Consider the following 15,662-nt stretch of genomic DNA (forward strand, 5'->3'; position numbering starts at 1 on the left):
TTAAAATATTATAAAAATAGTTAATTTTTATACAATAGGTTTCAAACTTTCATAATAACTTATTAAAAGTAATAACTTTCATAACAAACATGGAATATAATTAAACTAATAGAAAATTATTTATGTTTTAACTTTTATTATTTTCTATTGACTTAATTACTAATTAAATTTTATATTTTATATTTTTTGATAATTTTATTTATTATTTTAAAATTTTATAATAAATATCTATGTTTTTACTTTTATTTTAAAAAATAATTTGTCGATAATACTTTTAAAAATTTTATAATAAAAAAATAATGTGACAAGTCAGTTTTACTTACTAATATAAAAATTAATGAGTAAACAAAATATTTATTGTGTTTAAATATAAAATATATAAAAACATACATATATATTCAACAAAAATGTATATAAATATATATGAGTGTGCATATATAAACACTTTTAATAGTCATATTATTATATTTAGAACAAAGCTATTTTTAATTTATAATTGTTATTCTTTTAGATAACTCTCTGCGTCATTCTTTTTATAGCAAAATTTTAAAAGTTATTATCAAAAGATAAATTTAAAAATAATTTAAAAATATAAATATTTATTCTAAAAAATTTTAAAATAACTAGTTAAAATTATTAAAAAATATAAAATTCGATAATTAAAATTTTTTATATTCCCAAACTTAATACCAAAATATTCTATTTTGTTTAATTTAAAAATTAAAATAGTCTATAATGCATTGAAACTATAGTTTCTAATTTAAATAAAATTGAACCAAATCAAATTTTATGCCGTCAAAATCTATTTACCTTAGATGAAGTCTGCCTTTTCTTGTTTAGGGAGAAGATATAATTCAATAGCATTGTCAAACAAAAAGACAAAAGGAGGGGTCATAATAACAACGCACCAAAACAATTTTCCATTAAACAAAAGCACATCCATAACAAAGATCCAATTAGAATTCCTTCATACCCATCTCATAACATCATCAAACAAAAGTCGCACTCCATTTCACCATCAAACATTCACATGCTGCTCTTGGCTCAGCTGGCCAAACATCCCCTGTTTCTCCTCTCTTCAACAACCCAGTTATAGATTATAGCCCTACAAAATACTAAGGGCTATTAAACCATTTCTCACCAATCACGTATGCTAGTCTGCTTGACAAGACAATATTTTTATATATTATATATATGTATATAAGAACCACAGCAAATCAAGTGATGCTTTGCTTCCCATATCTATATACAGTTTTTAACCAAAGTAAGGAATCAACCTATAGAACTAGAATACTCCCGATTTCCAGTCGGTCAAAGGCAGCCATCAGGATTTCAGTGGCTCATTCCGGTGAGTAGAACCCATAAAGGGACACACCTAGCAAAATCTCTGCTCCTATATGCGATTATAACAATGTTACATTTCTTTCCCTTCTATCTTTCTCCTATTCCGAGCCGTCTTTGACTAAGATCGGGATTTCTTCAAACCCACCGAGTATTTTAATTACACGAAATATCTGCATCACTGACATCAACTTCCACTTTTCTTTCTAGGTTTCCCAATGAAAACCTACTCCGCTGCTGAAACTTTTATCACACCTGACCATCTGTTAAGTAAAAAGAGACAGCCACCAGCATACAGCAACTGCATGCACCAAAATTTCATGGGACTGAGCATTGCACTGCAAAATAAGGAGCGCATAGCAACATCAGAAAAATGCCAAAGCATGAATAGGCGCAGAGCATCCAGCAAATTAATTAAAGAAAAAATATCATATCGGAACAAGGTACTGAAAATGATATTAAAGTAACAGTAATTACATACATCATCGAATATCAGAGAGCAACTCATACTTAGCTACCCATTAACAATCTAGGTCCCCCATATAATCCAGAAAGACTGTCATTCCCTCATCAGGCATACCAAAAATCACATTTTTTGGTACTTATAAATTTTGATCCTAAATGCCATTCTGATCAGTAGGAGGAACTGCGAATATATGGAAGAAAAATATAAGTGACGGTGCTACTTTATTGTTTGATAGGGAGAAATTAGACATGCTACATTGGCCCAATGCCCATACATCTCTCCTTGTTTCTTCCTCTGAAGAATAAAACCCAAACCCACCCCCAAAAAAAGCCTCAACCTCAGTACATAGAAGGAAAATAGGACCTCGGACGCCCCAAGAAAAGAGAAATGCAGAAACAAAGGTCACAATGGGGGCACTGATGCACTGCCATACCCTTGGCATTATGAATTATAAAATGAGGAAGAATTAAATTAATTCAAAAACTCGTAACAGTACAAAAAGAAACAACTAAAAAGAATAAAGAGACTTGCCATTTCAAAAACCCTAAGAGCCAGAACTTGACTTTTGAACCCACACTTGCTTCTGTGCAACCAGTGAAACTTCAACCAATTAGGAAACGAGAAAACAAAAAAAGATTTAATGCTAAGATTTTTAGAATTCAAAATCTGAGTGAAGTGGTTGGGCACCTCGTGGGAACCATAACCAGAAGCACCGCCACCTCTCTTTGAAGGCTTCCCCTCAAGAGATGAGCCATCAGCATCCCTCACTGTATGTGATGGTCCCCGCCGGCCAAAATGTTTATGAGATCCTGCATGAGATCAAGCACTCAAGTTGTGATCCCAGTCATATCAATGATTTATGCATGTGCACCAGCAAGCAGATGTGGATGCAGTATCTAAAACAGCCAACCAAACCATTATCTAAAGAAGAATGACTGCTTCGTCCACTTCCAAGGGTTTTAACATCTCCACTCCTTGAATTAGATGAATCAACCTTTATATCTCCAAGATTTCCTAGAAAATTATAAGCACAAAAAATTATCAAAGCAAACCACTCAACAATAACATTAGGCTGTATCATGACATACAGCATGATGTTCCTTCTTTCAAACAATGTGTTAGCATCAATGTAGGGTGCAGAATGTTTTCACATATTGGTCATTTAATTAGGGAATGCTGAACCTGACCAATGCAATCACATAGGCAATGACATCTAATCATTCACTGAACACACCACACACACACACACACATGATGTATGTATTTATGTATATTAACAAATGTCATTAAATCATTTATGTTATGTTAACTAATGGCGTACCTTGTGAAGAATCTTGACCCGTATGTGTAGACTGAGATGCAGATGATGACAAGGATTCATCACTTGCATATGAGCCATCTGATCGACGAAGAGGAGTCCATACAACACGATCAGGTCTATCCTTATTTCTTGTGCGCTTTTCCTGCTTCTCACCTGAAAAGCCATGCAAATCATTGCCAACAAACTTGTCATCTGAAGATCCATTTACATCCTTCAAGACCAGCTGCACATGTGCAGGACGCGGAAGACGTTTCTCCTTTTCTAAATTGGAGGATTGAATTTGCTGCTCAGATTGGAACCCAGAAGATTGATTTTGGCGTGAATCCTTATTTAGAAGTATGCTTCTGATTATCCTTCCACTGGACTCACGTCGCTGGCTCTGTTTTATAGCTGAACTAGTCACATTTTTATCAAATGATGCTGCATTCTGCTTTGACATGCCACCAGACAACTGAACAATTAATAAACACAGGTGATATAATTCTGGAAAGCAAAATGTTATATGTTTATTTTAAGATCATGGTTTTGGGAACTGGAAATTAGCTTTAAAGAAGTGGTCAAGTATAAATCATTCAATAGAAGCTTGTGTTCATGAATGAAATATTGATGTTCACAGAACTGATTGCGTCACTCGATGATAATGCCTCAAATGACATATGCGGGAGAACTGATTATTCTTACCAGAAAAATAAATAGGAGTACACAATGCATATAGTTATTTTAACTAATACTAATGAAAAAATAGAATTTTATCCTTGTACCACATAATGTGATGGAAGCCAATGGAAGCAAGAATGATTGCAGAAGACATTTAACTAAGGCACTGTACTGTACAACCCTGGGCATTGAATTAGGATCTTAACTGATCTGTTGCCTTGCCAAGTCCAAGCATAATTACTAGGTCGTTTATACTGTACTTACTAACACAGAAAGCAAGATGATTGAGCATGGTGAAATAGAAGCAAATAGCAATAGAACTAGACGATAGGTAGCATATCTCAGTTCATCCAACTTCTCCAGTCCTGTAACTTTCACTCACTTCTACTATAGCATTTCCATAGGCCTTCAATCAGATATCTACTAGAAACTTCCCATCCAAACCAAAAGAAAATGAGGTAGCCTCTCCTATAAAGAGCTACTAAATATGTAAAGAGAAGATATGAGAAGCTTACAGCTGAAATTTCTTTCTCTTTTCCTTTCAGAAGCAGGATTTTCTTTTTCCCGGTGTCAGTAATTCCAGAAACTCCTGAAACAAGACAATTAGCAACTAATCATACATATCCAGAAGAATCTACAGCTGAGTGTTTTAGAAGGGAAAAGACTACATGGAAAAAAAAAATCCACCCATACATACATGGTAAAAGATCACCAATCAGAAAAAACATCCAAAACAAAGTCACTAGCAATTAATCATACTCGCTACCAAAAGAATCTATAGCTAAAAGCAGACAGAAAAAGGTATAGAGATCAAAGAAACATGGATAAAAACATGGTCAACATCAGAAGCAGATAAAAAGAGTCCAACCTAATTAAATCATGAGAAAGAAGGAGGTACAAGCAGTTGATCCCATGGTATGAGGCTAATCTTAGTTTGGTTAAGCTTACTGATGGTAGTGCATAGAAACCTTCATTCTAAACCAACAAAAGATGCATGTTTATACATACAATGTGCTTCCCCCCTGGCTTCAGTAATTGCAATCTATAATAGAGTAAACTGCAATACAGCAATTCAGACAAATATAGTGTAGCATCTCTTTCAAGAAATTATATAAAATTTTGTAGTGCATTAATCAGAATGTTTGACGAGCAGAAAATGGCCCAAGTACTTATTATTCATTAGGATCCACAGAAGTCTGCACTCTTTCCCACTTCATGCATAAATCTGACATGATTTAAGATATAAACAGCCACCATCCAGTAAAAATTTTACCCATCAAACAAGATCTCGATTCACATTGCATAACAGCGCCAAAAGAAATAGCTCTGAGCAACAATCAAAGCATCCCACCATGGTAGATAAAGCAATGGCATTTGAGTGAGAGAGAGAGACAGTGGTAATAATGATAATATTATGAGACCCTTATCTTGAAAGCTAATCTGGTTAGTTCCAAAGAAACAAGATATCATTCAGAAACCTTGTAACACAGTCATGTGCTAATTTCAAACCTAAAGATCATGCAAAGCATTCGAGTTAACATGCACATATGAACTTAATGTACGGTTCAAGGAGAAATTCTGCTTCTTGCAGCTTTTAACTAGGTTGCCCTGAGTCAACTCTTGCCCATGATGTCCAACTGCTGATGCAGCAATACAAATAGGAAATTATATTTGATCAACCAATAATTGAAAATAAGGACGGGAATATGACTGGATCAATGCAACAAAACAACTTTAAAGTAGCAAAAAGCAAACACTTCAGCCTCAGTTGTACTGCTGTTATCTTTTACTGTGTCTGTCTGTGTGTGATGTACAAGTCCAAGAAAATGCACTCATGGTTATAATGCCGTTATTCAACAAATTGAAGAACACTGTACTGTCCTGAAACATATAAGTTCTGTTTCTCAGTCATACCGCTTTCATCTTCCAAGACTTCAGTTCCAGATGCAGAAGCAAATGGAGTACTTTTATCAGAAAATTGCTGGTCATCTCGCTTAGGAACCAATAAGTAAGTTGATTTGTCCTTTCCGCTAGTACTTTTTGCAGAGTCCCTTAAAACATACTGCCCATCAAATAGGAAAAACTGTTAATGGTATCCATGTAACTGAAACAATAGCTTATAATTGTTACGTTGCCTTAGATTATGAAAGAACCAAAAACTAAAACTCACTCAAATTAAGAACATCCGGATCTAACTCTACACTGTGCACTATAAGTAGTTCCATGATTAACAAGTTCCATGGGAAAAAGAAAAAACCTACTTTAGCACAATCTTATCCCATTTAAAAAATTTTAGCCTATCAAGATGTTCACTAAGTAGAGTTTGGATGTATAAGGTAGATATCAAAACTACTGTTGTTGCTTTCCCAACATTCAGTTATTGACATTCCAAATTCTTCCTAAGTTTCATATTCTCTTTTCTGACTACACAATCGCCTTGCAAGAAAGCAGCTTCATGGATAATTTTTTGCACCATCTCCAATCAAAAGTAATCCAGTAAAAATATTACCGTCTACCATAGAGATGGAAATAATATTCCATACTGTCTTCAAATCGCCATTCCACAAAGTAGACTAGAGCACAACATAATCAAGTTTTGTTTGGAAAAATACCATTGATATGAACCTGCTGTCTTCCCTACATCACTCTTCTTAATTCGAACTCCTTGATCACTATATTTAAGCATTCAGTAGCTCCCAGGTCCCAATTATTCATTTCACTTGATACTCATCGACTCGTGATACTTTCCTTCCCAACTATTCAAGGGAATTTTTGTGCAAACAAAAGATTGGATCAATTTAGCATCAACCAGGGACAGTTTGTCAACTTGCATCTGAACATTTTATGCCATTATGCATATCTTAGCATTTCCATAGGAAAGTATTGCAACAGAGACAAGATACTATGACACAAAATACTAAGTTATGATACCATCTCCAATCTCAATAACACTAGACCAAACAGATAGAGGCTTAAAGCAAACCATGACCAAGAAACAGTAATTCAATATAAATGCATGAACCCCAGTATGCCCTTATGAACATAATAAACTCGTAATTATGAATACCATTGTGGCTGAAACCCTCTTCTTTTCAGAACTTCGTTTGGATGATGATGAGCTAGGACTTCCACTTGCACCAGACCTTCTGCTGATTTTTCCGTTGGACAAAATTCTCTGCCAGCATAAAAAAAAAAAAATTAGAAACTGAAGTTATAACAGATTTCAAATTAGATAAACCAAAAGCCAGAGAGATAGCCGTAAAGCAAAAAAATAAATAACACTCGGATCACTAGCAAGGCGTGAGATTGAAATGCAACGTCTATTAGCATTTTCAGAACAATGCTTATGAAACTCAAGGAAGATACAACAAAGAGCACAACTAGGCATTGGATATTGATTAATAAGACGGGAAACTATCACCCTTAGTAGGGTACTGAATCACTAGATTAAGACTTTCTTGAAATCTAAATAAATAATCCTGCATATTGATAGGGGCATAGCAAATTTTGCAAGAAAGATCCTACAATAAGCAGTAAGCTGGAATCAAGAATTTGTTGAGTTGAGCTCAGTAGAAGGCCTACCTAGCCTCCAACTTCTTATGGAACATTAACATTCTTGTCTACTACCAAAAAAATGTATGAGACACAAATGTGGTTTTCCATGTTTCTCCATAAACAGATCAATAGATGAGAATTGGTCAAATGAGTCCCTACGAAACTCCAATACCTAAAAATAATTGAAGGTGCTCTATAACCCAGTGATAATAAAACAGAAAATAATAGCTTGTATAGCAAGACAGTGATGTATAGACTCTCTACACAAGAACTGAATGTTTGAGCCACATTAGTAAAAGAAAATACCCGAGAACCAGTCTTTGCAGCTCGTTTCTGGCGAACAAAGTCCATTAAGGGCGTAACAATAGGAGCATCTTTTGCAGCACTTGCTGATACAGCAGAGAGAATATAAATTGAAATTTTACGAATAGTGATAAGTATCTCCAAATATTACAAATTGTTTAGAGTTGCATATGTCCAAGAACTTTATGACTCACCAGCTCGCTCAGCTTCTCTTCGTTCCAATTGTATCTCTGCACTGGGAAGATTTTCGGCTGGTTTCGATATCAATTCAAGAAACTCCAAGTATGCAGGATCTATATGTTCAACAAGTAAATACTTGAATTTACAAACAGGAAATCACACATAAGTTCAGAAGCAATGACTATTATCCTATAATTTCATAAGATTAACTTTAATGAAAGAAAAAGAAAAACCTTTTACTATGGTGCCTTCACGACCATCCTTCTTTGACCACTGCTTTGGCACATGCTGTGAAGGAGCATACTCAACAATAGCTCTAAATTGAGTGCCTGAAGAAAGAAAGGGGTAATTAAATTGAAATTATCATAATTTGTATTGAATTTTGCAAGAATTCCAAATTCAAGAACATGAAAAAGAAAGCATAAAATTAAAAATGAGAATAATAAAATTAAAAAGAAAGTATAAAATTAAACATGAGAATAATAAAATTAACTTGTTAATTTATTTACCCTATTCAAAACAAAACAGTGGTTTGGATTAAAACATATTCATTTTATTCTGACATGATTTCAGTGCCCCATCAATCTTTTAAATGTATGCTCAAGAATTACCCTTCTCATTAACGAAAAGATGGCCATTAAAAAACTCTGCAAACTCGATAACATCTTCTGGCCTTTTGAAGTCAATATAGGCTCTGGAATAGGATTGATGCTTCTGGCTGCAACCATTTTGCGAAATAATTATGAGAGAATTTTCTAATATGGAAGTTGATTATAACATAAAGACTATAACATGAGCAACTGTCTCCATAAAACATTATTTGATTTAAGAAAACTAATGACACAAAAACGAAAACTTGCATAGTAATTTACATGTATTTATTCACATAGAAAACTAATAAATACAACCACATAACTCTTCCAAACAATCTTTTGTCAATAACCAGAACATTAAGAAAAGAACAATTGAAATACAAGTGAACAATTCAAATCAGTACAATTTTAGAGCCATAAAATTGCAATTTAAAATTATTTGACAAAGAAAAATAAGAAGAAGCCCCATTCAACAGAGCAATAATCACAGAGATCAAACAACCAAGTCGTCATCAAAATTTATAATTACTTATTATAATTCAGAATATATGGCAATCACAAACAAATACAAACAATCAGTGCAAAGATGAAGAGCCAAAAAGCAAAGAGCTCCACATCCTCTTCTATCAAGTTAATAACAAAAGTTTACAATTTGTATAGAATGCATCATAAAAACAACAATTCCAATCATTTTACTATAAGCCCTCTAATTCTACCATATCTCAAAATGCCCTTGTAATAAACATAAAATGGCTGTCAAAGAACCCAGACATAATCATCTCATAAACCCTAAATGCAGGTATTCCAAGACAACTTAGTGCCTTCAGTTACATTTACACCTCCAAACTCCATGCTTCCAGTTGATACAAAAATTCTCAATTTCTTTACAATCCAAAAGCCCTTCATTCTACCATCTTTCTCTAAATGCTATGTAATAAACATACAAAAGCAAAAATAAACTAGTAAATAGTCCAAAATAAAAAAAAAAACAAAAAAAAAAAAAAAACCCTTAATAGATGCAAGTAAATCCAAGCCAACTTAGTGCCTTCATTGCCTATAGAGATACATCAACACCTCCAAACTTGACACTTGCTTCAAGTTCATATAATACTAATTATAAATCTAAACTTTATCCAACTCGAATACCAATAAACCCTAATAATAAATAATACCATAGACTTAACCATATCCGATTCTACCAGACTCAATAAAAAAAAAAACCAAATATGTTATAAGAAAATCGTACAAAACTGACCAAAATCCTTCTTTTAAGACCCAATACTGCTCTAAAATTAGGTAAAAACATAAATAAATAACCAACGTTCCAAAGAAAAAAGAAGAAAAAAACACTAACCTGCTCTTGCCCGGACGAAACGAGACCCAATTATATCTCCCAGAGAAAACGACGTCGATTTGCTCTAAAAACGAACCTTGAGAAATCGTCGGCGGTAAGTGACGCACCACCACTTTTGTCTTCTCAGCTTGACCACCTTTCATACCTTTATAAACCCTAATAAAACCAAACCAAAAAAAACAGAAAACAAATCCTAAAATTCCCAAAATCAAGAACTATTATTCTCTATATCTTTTCTCCGAAATTGGTCTCAGAAACTCGAAAATCTGTGAGAGATTACATCTTATTCGTGAAGTAATAGAGTCGATCGAGCGCGAGAGATTTTCTTTCTTTTGGCCCTAATTGTGAAATCGTGCCCTAATCGCCATGCATGAAGTTAGAAATTGAAAACAAGAGGAGAATAATAAAAATAATAAAAAGAGCACACAGTAAGAGAGATTGAGAAAGTGAAACGAAAGGGTATTGAGAGGACAAAAATGTACTTTTGTGTGGTTGTTTATGTATTAGAAAAACGTGTATATATATGTATAAAATATATATGTATATAATATATAATATATATATATATATATGCAATTTCCATATTTATGTATATTTAATTTTTGAGAACTGTAATGATTTTTGATGTAAATGTTTGATTTTTACATATAAAATTTTAATTTTGATATATTTATTTATTTTTTATAAATGAAATTTAAGCTTATATATATATATATATATTAATTTCTGAAACTCAAAACTTTTTTGATATATGTCCTTAATTTTGATACATATATTTTTTATTTTAACACATATATTTATTTTTGACACATAAAATTTAAATTTATGTGTAATTTTATTATTTTTCTATTAATTTATTAATTAATAAATTATATTCCTAATTAGGCATGGACTCTAATTCTAAAAGATATCATATTAATTATATTTTAATGTTATATTAATTAATAAATAATTTCATAATTATATAATACTAATATTAATTTTATTCTAAGAAATAGCATATTAATTATATTTTAATATTATATTATTTAATAAGTTAATTTTCTAATTAAATAGTAATTCTAATTCTATAAAATAACATTTTAAATTCTACCATTAGTGATACTGATGGGTATAATCATAACTCGTTGAACATCTTTTCTTTTAAAAGCTTCTCGAACCTGGATTACTTTCCATCACTTCCTTACTGGATCAATGAAATATGCAACCTTTAAACTTATGCCAGTAATGTTTGAGCTGTGCAAGGACTTTATTAGGGATCCACATATTATGCTCACAGAGGATATTATTACCTTATCACATTTGCCATCTAAATCTATTATGAATGTCATCTCTCCCTTTAAGAATGTTTTGCCAACCCCAACAGGCATAAGAGCCTTTCCTAACATCAAAGATAGAGGACGACTGGAAATATCCTTCTTTAAGTACTTTGGCAAGGAGAGATTGAGGATTAGAAAAGATACTCCAACACTGTTTTCCCGATAAGGCTAGGTTGAATGCTTTAAAAACTTTGAAACCAAGACCACCTTCTTTTTTGCACAGAACATTACATCTTAGGCTTTCCAATCAGTTTTTGGCCTAGACGAATTATGCCTCGACAGAAATTAGCTATTAGGCTGCTATGGTCTTACAATGAGTTGTTGGTAGTTTGAAACATTGCATGGCATAGACAAGTATTGAAGAGACAACTGCTTGAATGAATGTTTCTTTTCCAACTTGAGGCAGGAATTACTCAGCCCACCCACTAATCTTCCTTGAAACTTTATCTTTTAATATTTCTAAAGATGAGGCTTTTAAACTTATTGATAATATAGGGTAATCCAAGGTATTTATCATGTGGCCTATATGATTGATTAAAGCACCTGAATAATGCTATCCTTGATCCTATGAGGAGTATTGGTACTAGAAAAGACTGTCGATTTTTCAAGATTGGTGATTTGACCACTGGCCTTCTCATACTTCACTAACATGGTCTTTAGGAGCTCAACATCCTTAGAAGAGCTTTGTAGAAAAATAAGGAATCATCTGGAAAGATGAGGTAATTCATAGAGAGTTGTTTCTAGCAACAACTTCCATTAAGTTCCCCTTGTAAACAAAGATTAAATCATCCTTTAGTATAAAGCAAAAAAAGATATAGAGAAAAAAGGTCTTCGTATTTGAGTCCTCTTGATAGATTAATAAAACTATGTTTATTGCTATTAATTCTAACGGAATACGAGACAGTGGAGATACATTCCTAACTCCACTAGATTCAATTTTTATTGAAACCAAAAGCTCTCTGATTTACAGCCAAAAAAGGCCATTTCACTCTTTCATAGGCATTACTCATGTCAGCCTTAAAAGCCATGTCAAACTTATCGTTAATGTTTCTTGGTTTTGAGGATATGAAGTAACTTATGACTAAGCATGGGGTTATTTATAATTGATCTTCCTTAGAGGAACACACTTTGGTTTTCAATAACGAGAGAGGGAATGATTCATTTTAGTATGTGAACTAGGATTTTAGCAATAATCTTGCATACTACGTTATAGAGGCCAATGGTCTAAGGTTGCTCATAGATGAAGGGTTTAGTGTCATGAGGGTAATGGTTTTAGGGTTAAAGCTTTTTAGTAGATGACCAACTCTAAAGAAGTGGAATACATAGTTGAAGATGTGTCCTTAATGATATTCCAATAGTATTAGAAGAATTGACTAGTGAGACCATCGTTATTAGGGGCCTTGTTGGGATAGATCGAGAAAACTGCTTGATGGACTTCCAAGAGAGTGACTTGTTTGGTGAGCTCCCTGTATATAGCATCATAAACTCTAGGTCTAATTCATTGGAGAACTTTCTCAATACATGTGGGGTTAGAAGTCCTATATATATTTGTAAAATATTCTTCTACGATTTTAGCCAAATTATGATTACCTGTAACCCAAATACCATTAGAATCTTTAAGTCCCTGAATACTGTTACTTTTCCTTCGCTGCATTGTCTTCGCATGGAAGAATTAAGTATTCCTATCACCAATCTTTAGTTAGTTTAACCTTACTTTGTATGACCAATAATTTTTTTCTTTTTAAATTTCTTGATAGAATTTACTTTTAATTGAACATACAACATCAGTATCCCAATTAACATTGGAGTTTTTTATATGAGCTATTTCTTGTTTCAATTCTAAAATTTTCTTTTATAATTGCAAATATTCATTTTTTTCCAATCAATTAGAGAATGTCTACAGACTTGTTGGCTGAATAAAATTGAAACATAGAGGAGCCTGCAAAATAGTGGTTCAAGGAATCTTTGACAACATCCTTAACTTGGAGAATACTAAAGCATTTTTGCTCATATCTGAAGAATCTCTTAGGTTTATCAAAATCTTGAGAAGTGTAATATAGGATAGCTCTATGATCCAAACCAAGATCATCCATATGGATAACTTGGTAGATAGAAAACTTCATAAGCTATGAACTATTACCCATAAATCTATCAATTCTTATTTAGATGTTGTTGGAGCCCCATCTTCTGTTATTCTAGGTATAAGGACTTATAGAGTAATCACTATCTAATAGATCCATACTACTGATAAAGTTCTGAAACTCTTAAGTCATAGGCTCTATCATAGTTACCATCACCTCTTTTCTTATAGGAGTACAATGTTGCATTAAAGTCTCCCACAACGAGGAATTCAATAAAGGTTTGATTTAGAGATTGAAGTAAATTTAGTTGAGTTCTAGTAGGATATAAGGAAGAGATATAACAAAAAGAGACATAAAATTAATTATTTAAATAATCGAATAACAAAGTAGAAATACATAAAAATTATAGCTGATGTAGACTAAAGAAAACAAAGTCTTTCTAAGCTAGAACTAAACCACTAGCCCTTCTGATAGGATCATTCACTATTACATTGGGAAAATTATGGTGTTTAATAAATTTTTGAAGATTTATGACTGCCATTTTTTAGTTTCTATTAGAAAGATACAATCGGAGAAATAAGTTTTATAAAAATTCTTAAGATTGTGGACTATCAAAGGGTTCTATAGACCCTAATAGTTCCATGCACATATCCTCATTTATTGATATGGAGCCATTTCAAGCTCCCTTCCTCCACCTCAGATAAGTAACATTTCTTATGCTTATGAGCATCATCATCCTTACCGCCATCTCTTCCTTGTCCCTTTTGTTATCCTTGTATATGCCATTATTTATTTGGCTCACCTTACTATTAGAAGTATTATTGTACCAAGCTAGCTTTTTCCATTTCTTTTTTAAAGGACTTGTAGGAGAGAAAAGCTATTCTAGTTTAGTGATTGTGAGAGAACTACTCGTATGGGAGAGTGTATGCTAAGTGGATTTTACTTTTTCTTTATCATTTTTAAATGAAAAGAGGAACTCTTTTCCTTGATCCTAAGTGTCCAACCATTTTGAATTACCCTTCTGTTTCCCATAGAAAATATCAGTTGCTATTTTCATTTGTTCATCAAATGATAAGAGGTCATTATGTTTCATGTTTTTGTATTTTTCTTGGAGAGTCGGGCTAAGGAGGTTTAGGATTAAGAGGGAATTTGGTTGGCTAAAGGATCATATTGAGTTTGAGGGGCTTCAAGGGTGGTGAGAGCTTGATCAGGGTATAAATGTTTAAAGAGAAGGAGTAAGATTCGAGTTAGAGCTTTTCTAAGTCCAAAGTCAAGGGTTCATATATTTGACTAGCTAATGGATTAAGATGGAAATTTTTTATCTTAGAAATTGGCTTTTAGATTAGAGTAAACCTTGGGTTGGGCTTGCCAGTGTAAATGAGATTTTGAATATTAAAGAAAGTTAGAGGGGCTGTAATTGTAGTTATTAATATTAGCTTTGTTTAGGAAGGAACGAGAGACAATAGAGAAATTAAATTTAGATAAATTATCTTCCTCGGGACTATCATTTAGGGCCTGAGGGGGCTTCAACTGACTTAAGCTGTCAAAAGAAATAATTGCAATATTTTTACCCTTGTCTTCGACAAAGATTCTTGACCCTGTACCTTTCACCCCTTCTTGGCATGTGCTTGGGATTAAGGTTCCTCCATGACTCTCCTTGGTAGCATTTTCTTCTTTCTTCCATATGTGATTTTTTTTGGAGGTTCAGTTGTTCTAAGTCTCCCCATCCTATTAGTGTAACGAACAAGGATCTGAGGACCATCAATGGAACCTGCATTCTTTTGCTCATCCTCTTCCTTTAATTTATAGATTCTTATTGTATGGCCTATAATACCATATTAATAACAAATATCATGGCTCTTTCATACCTTATAGGACACCAGAATAAATCACTATCAAGACTTCTATTTTTAAAGCCTTTTGGAAATGGGCTTCTTTATGTCAACTTACACTTTGAGCTTGAGAATATAGGGTTGGAAGTTACCTTTGTTGATATTTTGGTAAACCAAATCATAAAAAAATCTTCCAATCTTATTAGTATTCTCATTATTGTTCTAATTGGGTAGAAGATTTGTGATTTGCATCCAGAAAAGGGATGAAGTAAAAAAGATGCTTTTAAGAGATTGGTTGATTGGCTATTGCTGGATCTTAATGAGACGATTTTGGACCAACCAAGGTCTGCCTTCCAAGATAAATTTTTGGTCTTCTTCATAATGTATTCGAAATATAAAGATGTCTTCCCCAACTTTTCCACCGTAAACTCATTCTTGAGCTTCCATACAACTATTAAGGCTTCCTTAATAATAAAAGAATTGTATCCTTTATACATTATCCCCTCTAGAGCAATAGTATTGTTAATAACATGATCATCGTTTGAAGGTGTCAGTTTAAGTTCAGGTTCATGACATGAAAGGTTCATAGTTTACTGAATGAATTCTTGAATGGTATTTGTGAAGGAGTCCATGCTGGATTTTTTTGAAGGGAGGGGGTGG

At 33.0% G+C, this 15,662-nt stretch overlaps 1 protein-coding gene across 3 annotated transcripts; it reads right to left on the reverse strand.

Moving 5' to 3' along the window:
• Positions 1 to 894: 894 nt before the first annotated feature.
• Positions 895 to 10,234, reverse strand: LOC8263263 (regulator of nonsense transcripts UPF3). 3 transcript variants are annotated; one of them, XM_048375567.1, is made up of 14 exons: positions 10,051 to 10,233; positions 9,771 to 9,926; positions 8,435 to 8,541; positions 8,057 to 8,152; positions 7,838 to 7,936; positions 7,647 to 7,729; positions 6,853 to 6,960; positions 5,700 to 5,847; positions 4,301 to 4,374; positions 3,129 to 3,579; positions 2,723 to 2,821; positions 2,495 to 2,616; positions 2,339 to 2,390; positions 895 to 1,679 (listed from the first exon to the last, which is right to left on the reverse strand). In XM_048375567.1, coding segments are annotated over exons 1-13 (1,584 nt in total). In that variant the 5' UTR covers positions 10,053 to 10,233; the 3' UTR covers positions 895 to 1,679; positions 2,339 to 2,351. The 3 variants fall into 3 exon arrangements, with proteins under 3 accessions (XP_048231524.1, XP_048231525.1, XP_048231526.1); XM_048375568.1 differs by having other exon boundaries at positions 3,129 to 3,555; positions 10,051 to 10,232; XM_048375569.1 differs by lacking the exon at positions 2,723 to 2,821 and having other exon boundaries at positions 10,051 to 10,234.
• Between the last annotated feature and the right edge of the window lie 5,428 nt (positions 10,235 to 15,662).

The sequence above is a fragment of the Ricinus communis genome, chromosome 6 (assembly GCF_019578655.1).
Source record: "Ricinus communis isolate WT05 ecotype wild-type chromosome 6, ASM1957865v1, whole genome shotgun sequence".
Lineage (NCBI taxonomy): Eukaryota > Viridiplantae > Streptophyta > Magnoliopsida > Malpighiales > Euphorbiaceae > Ricinus > Ricinus communis.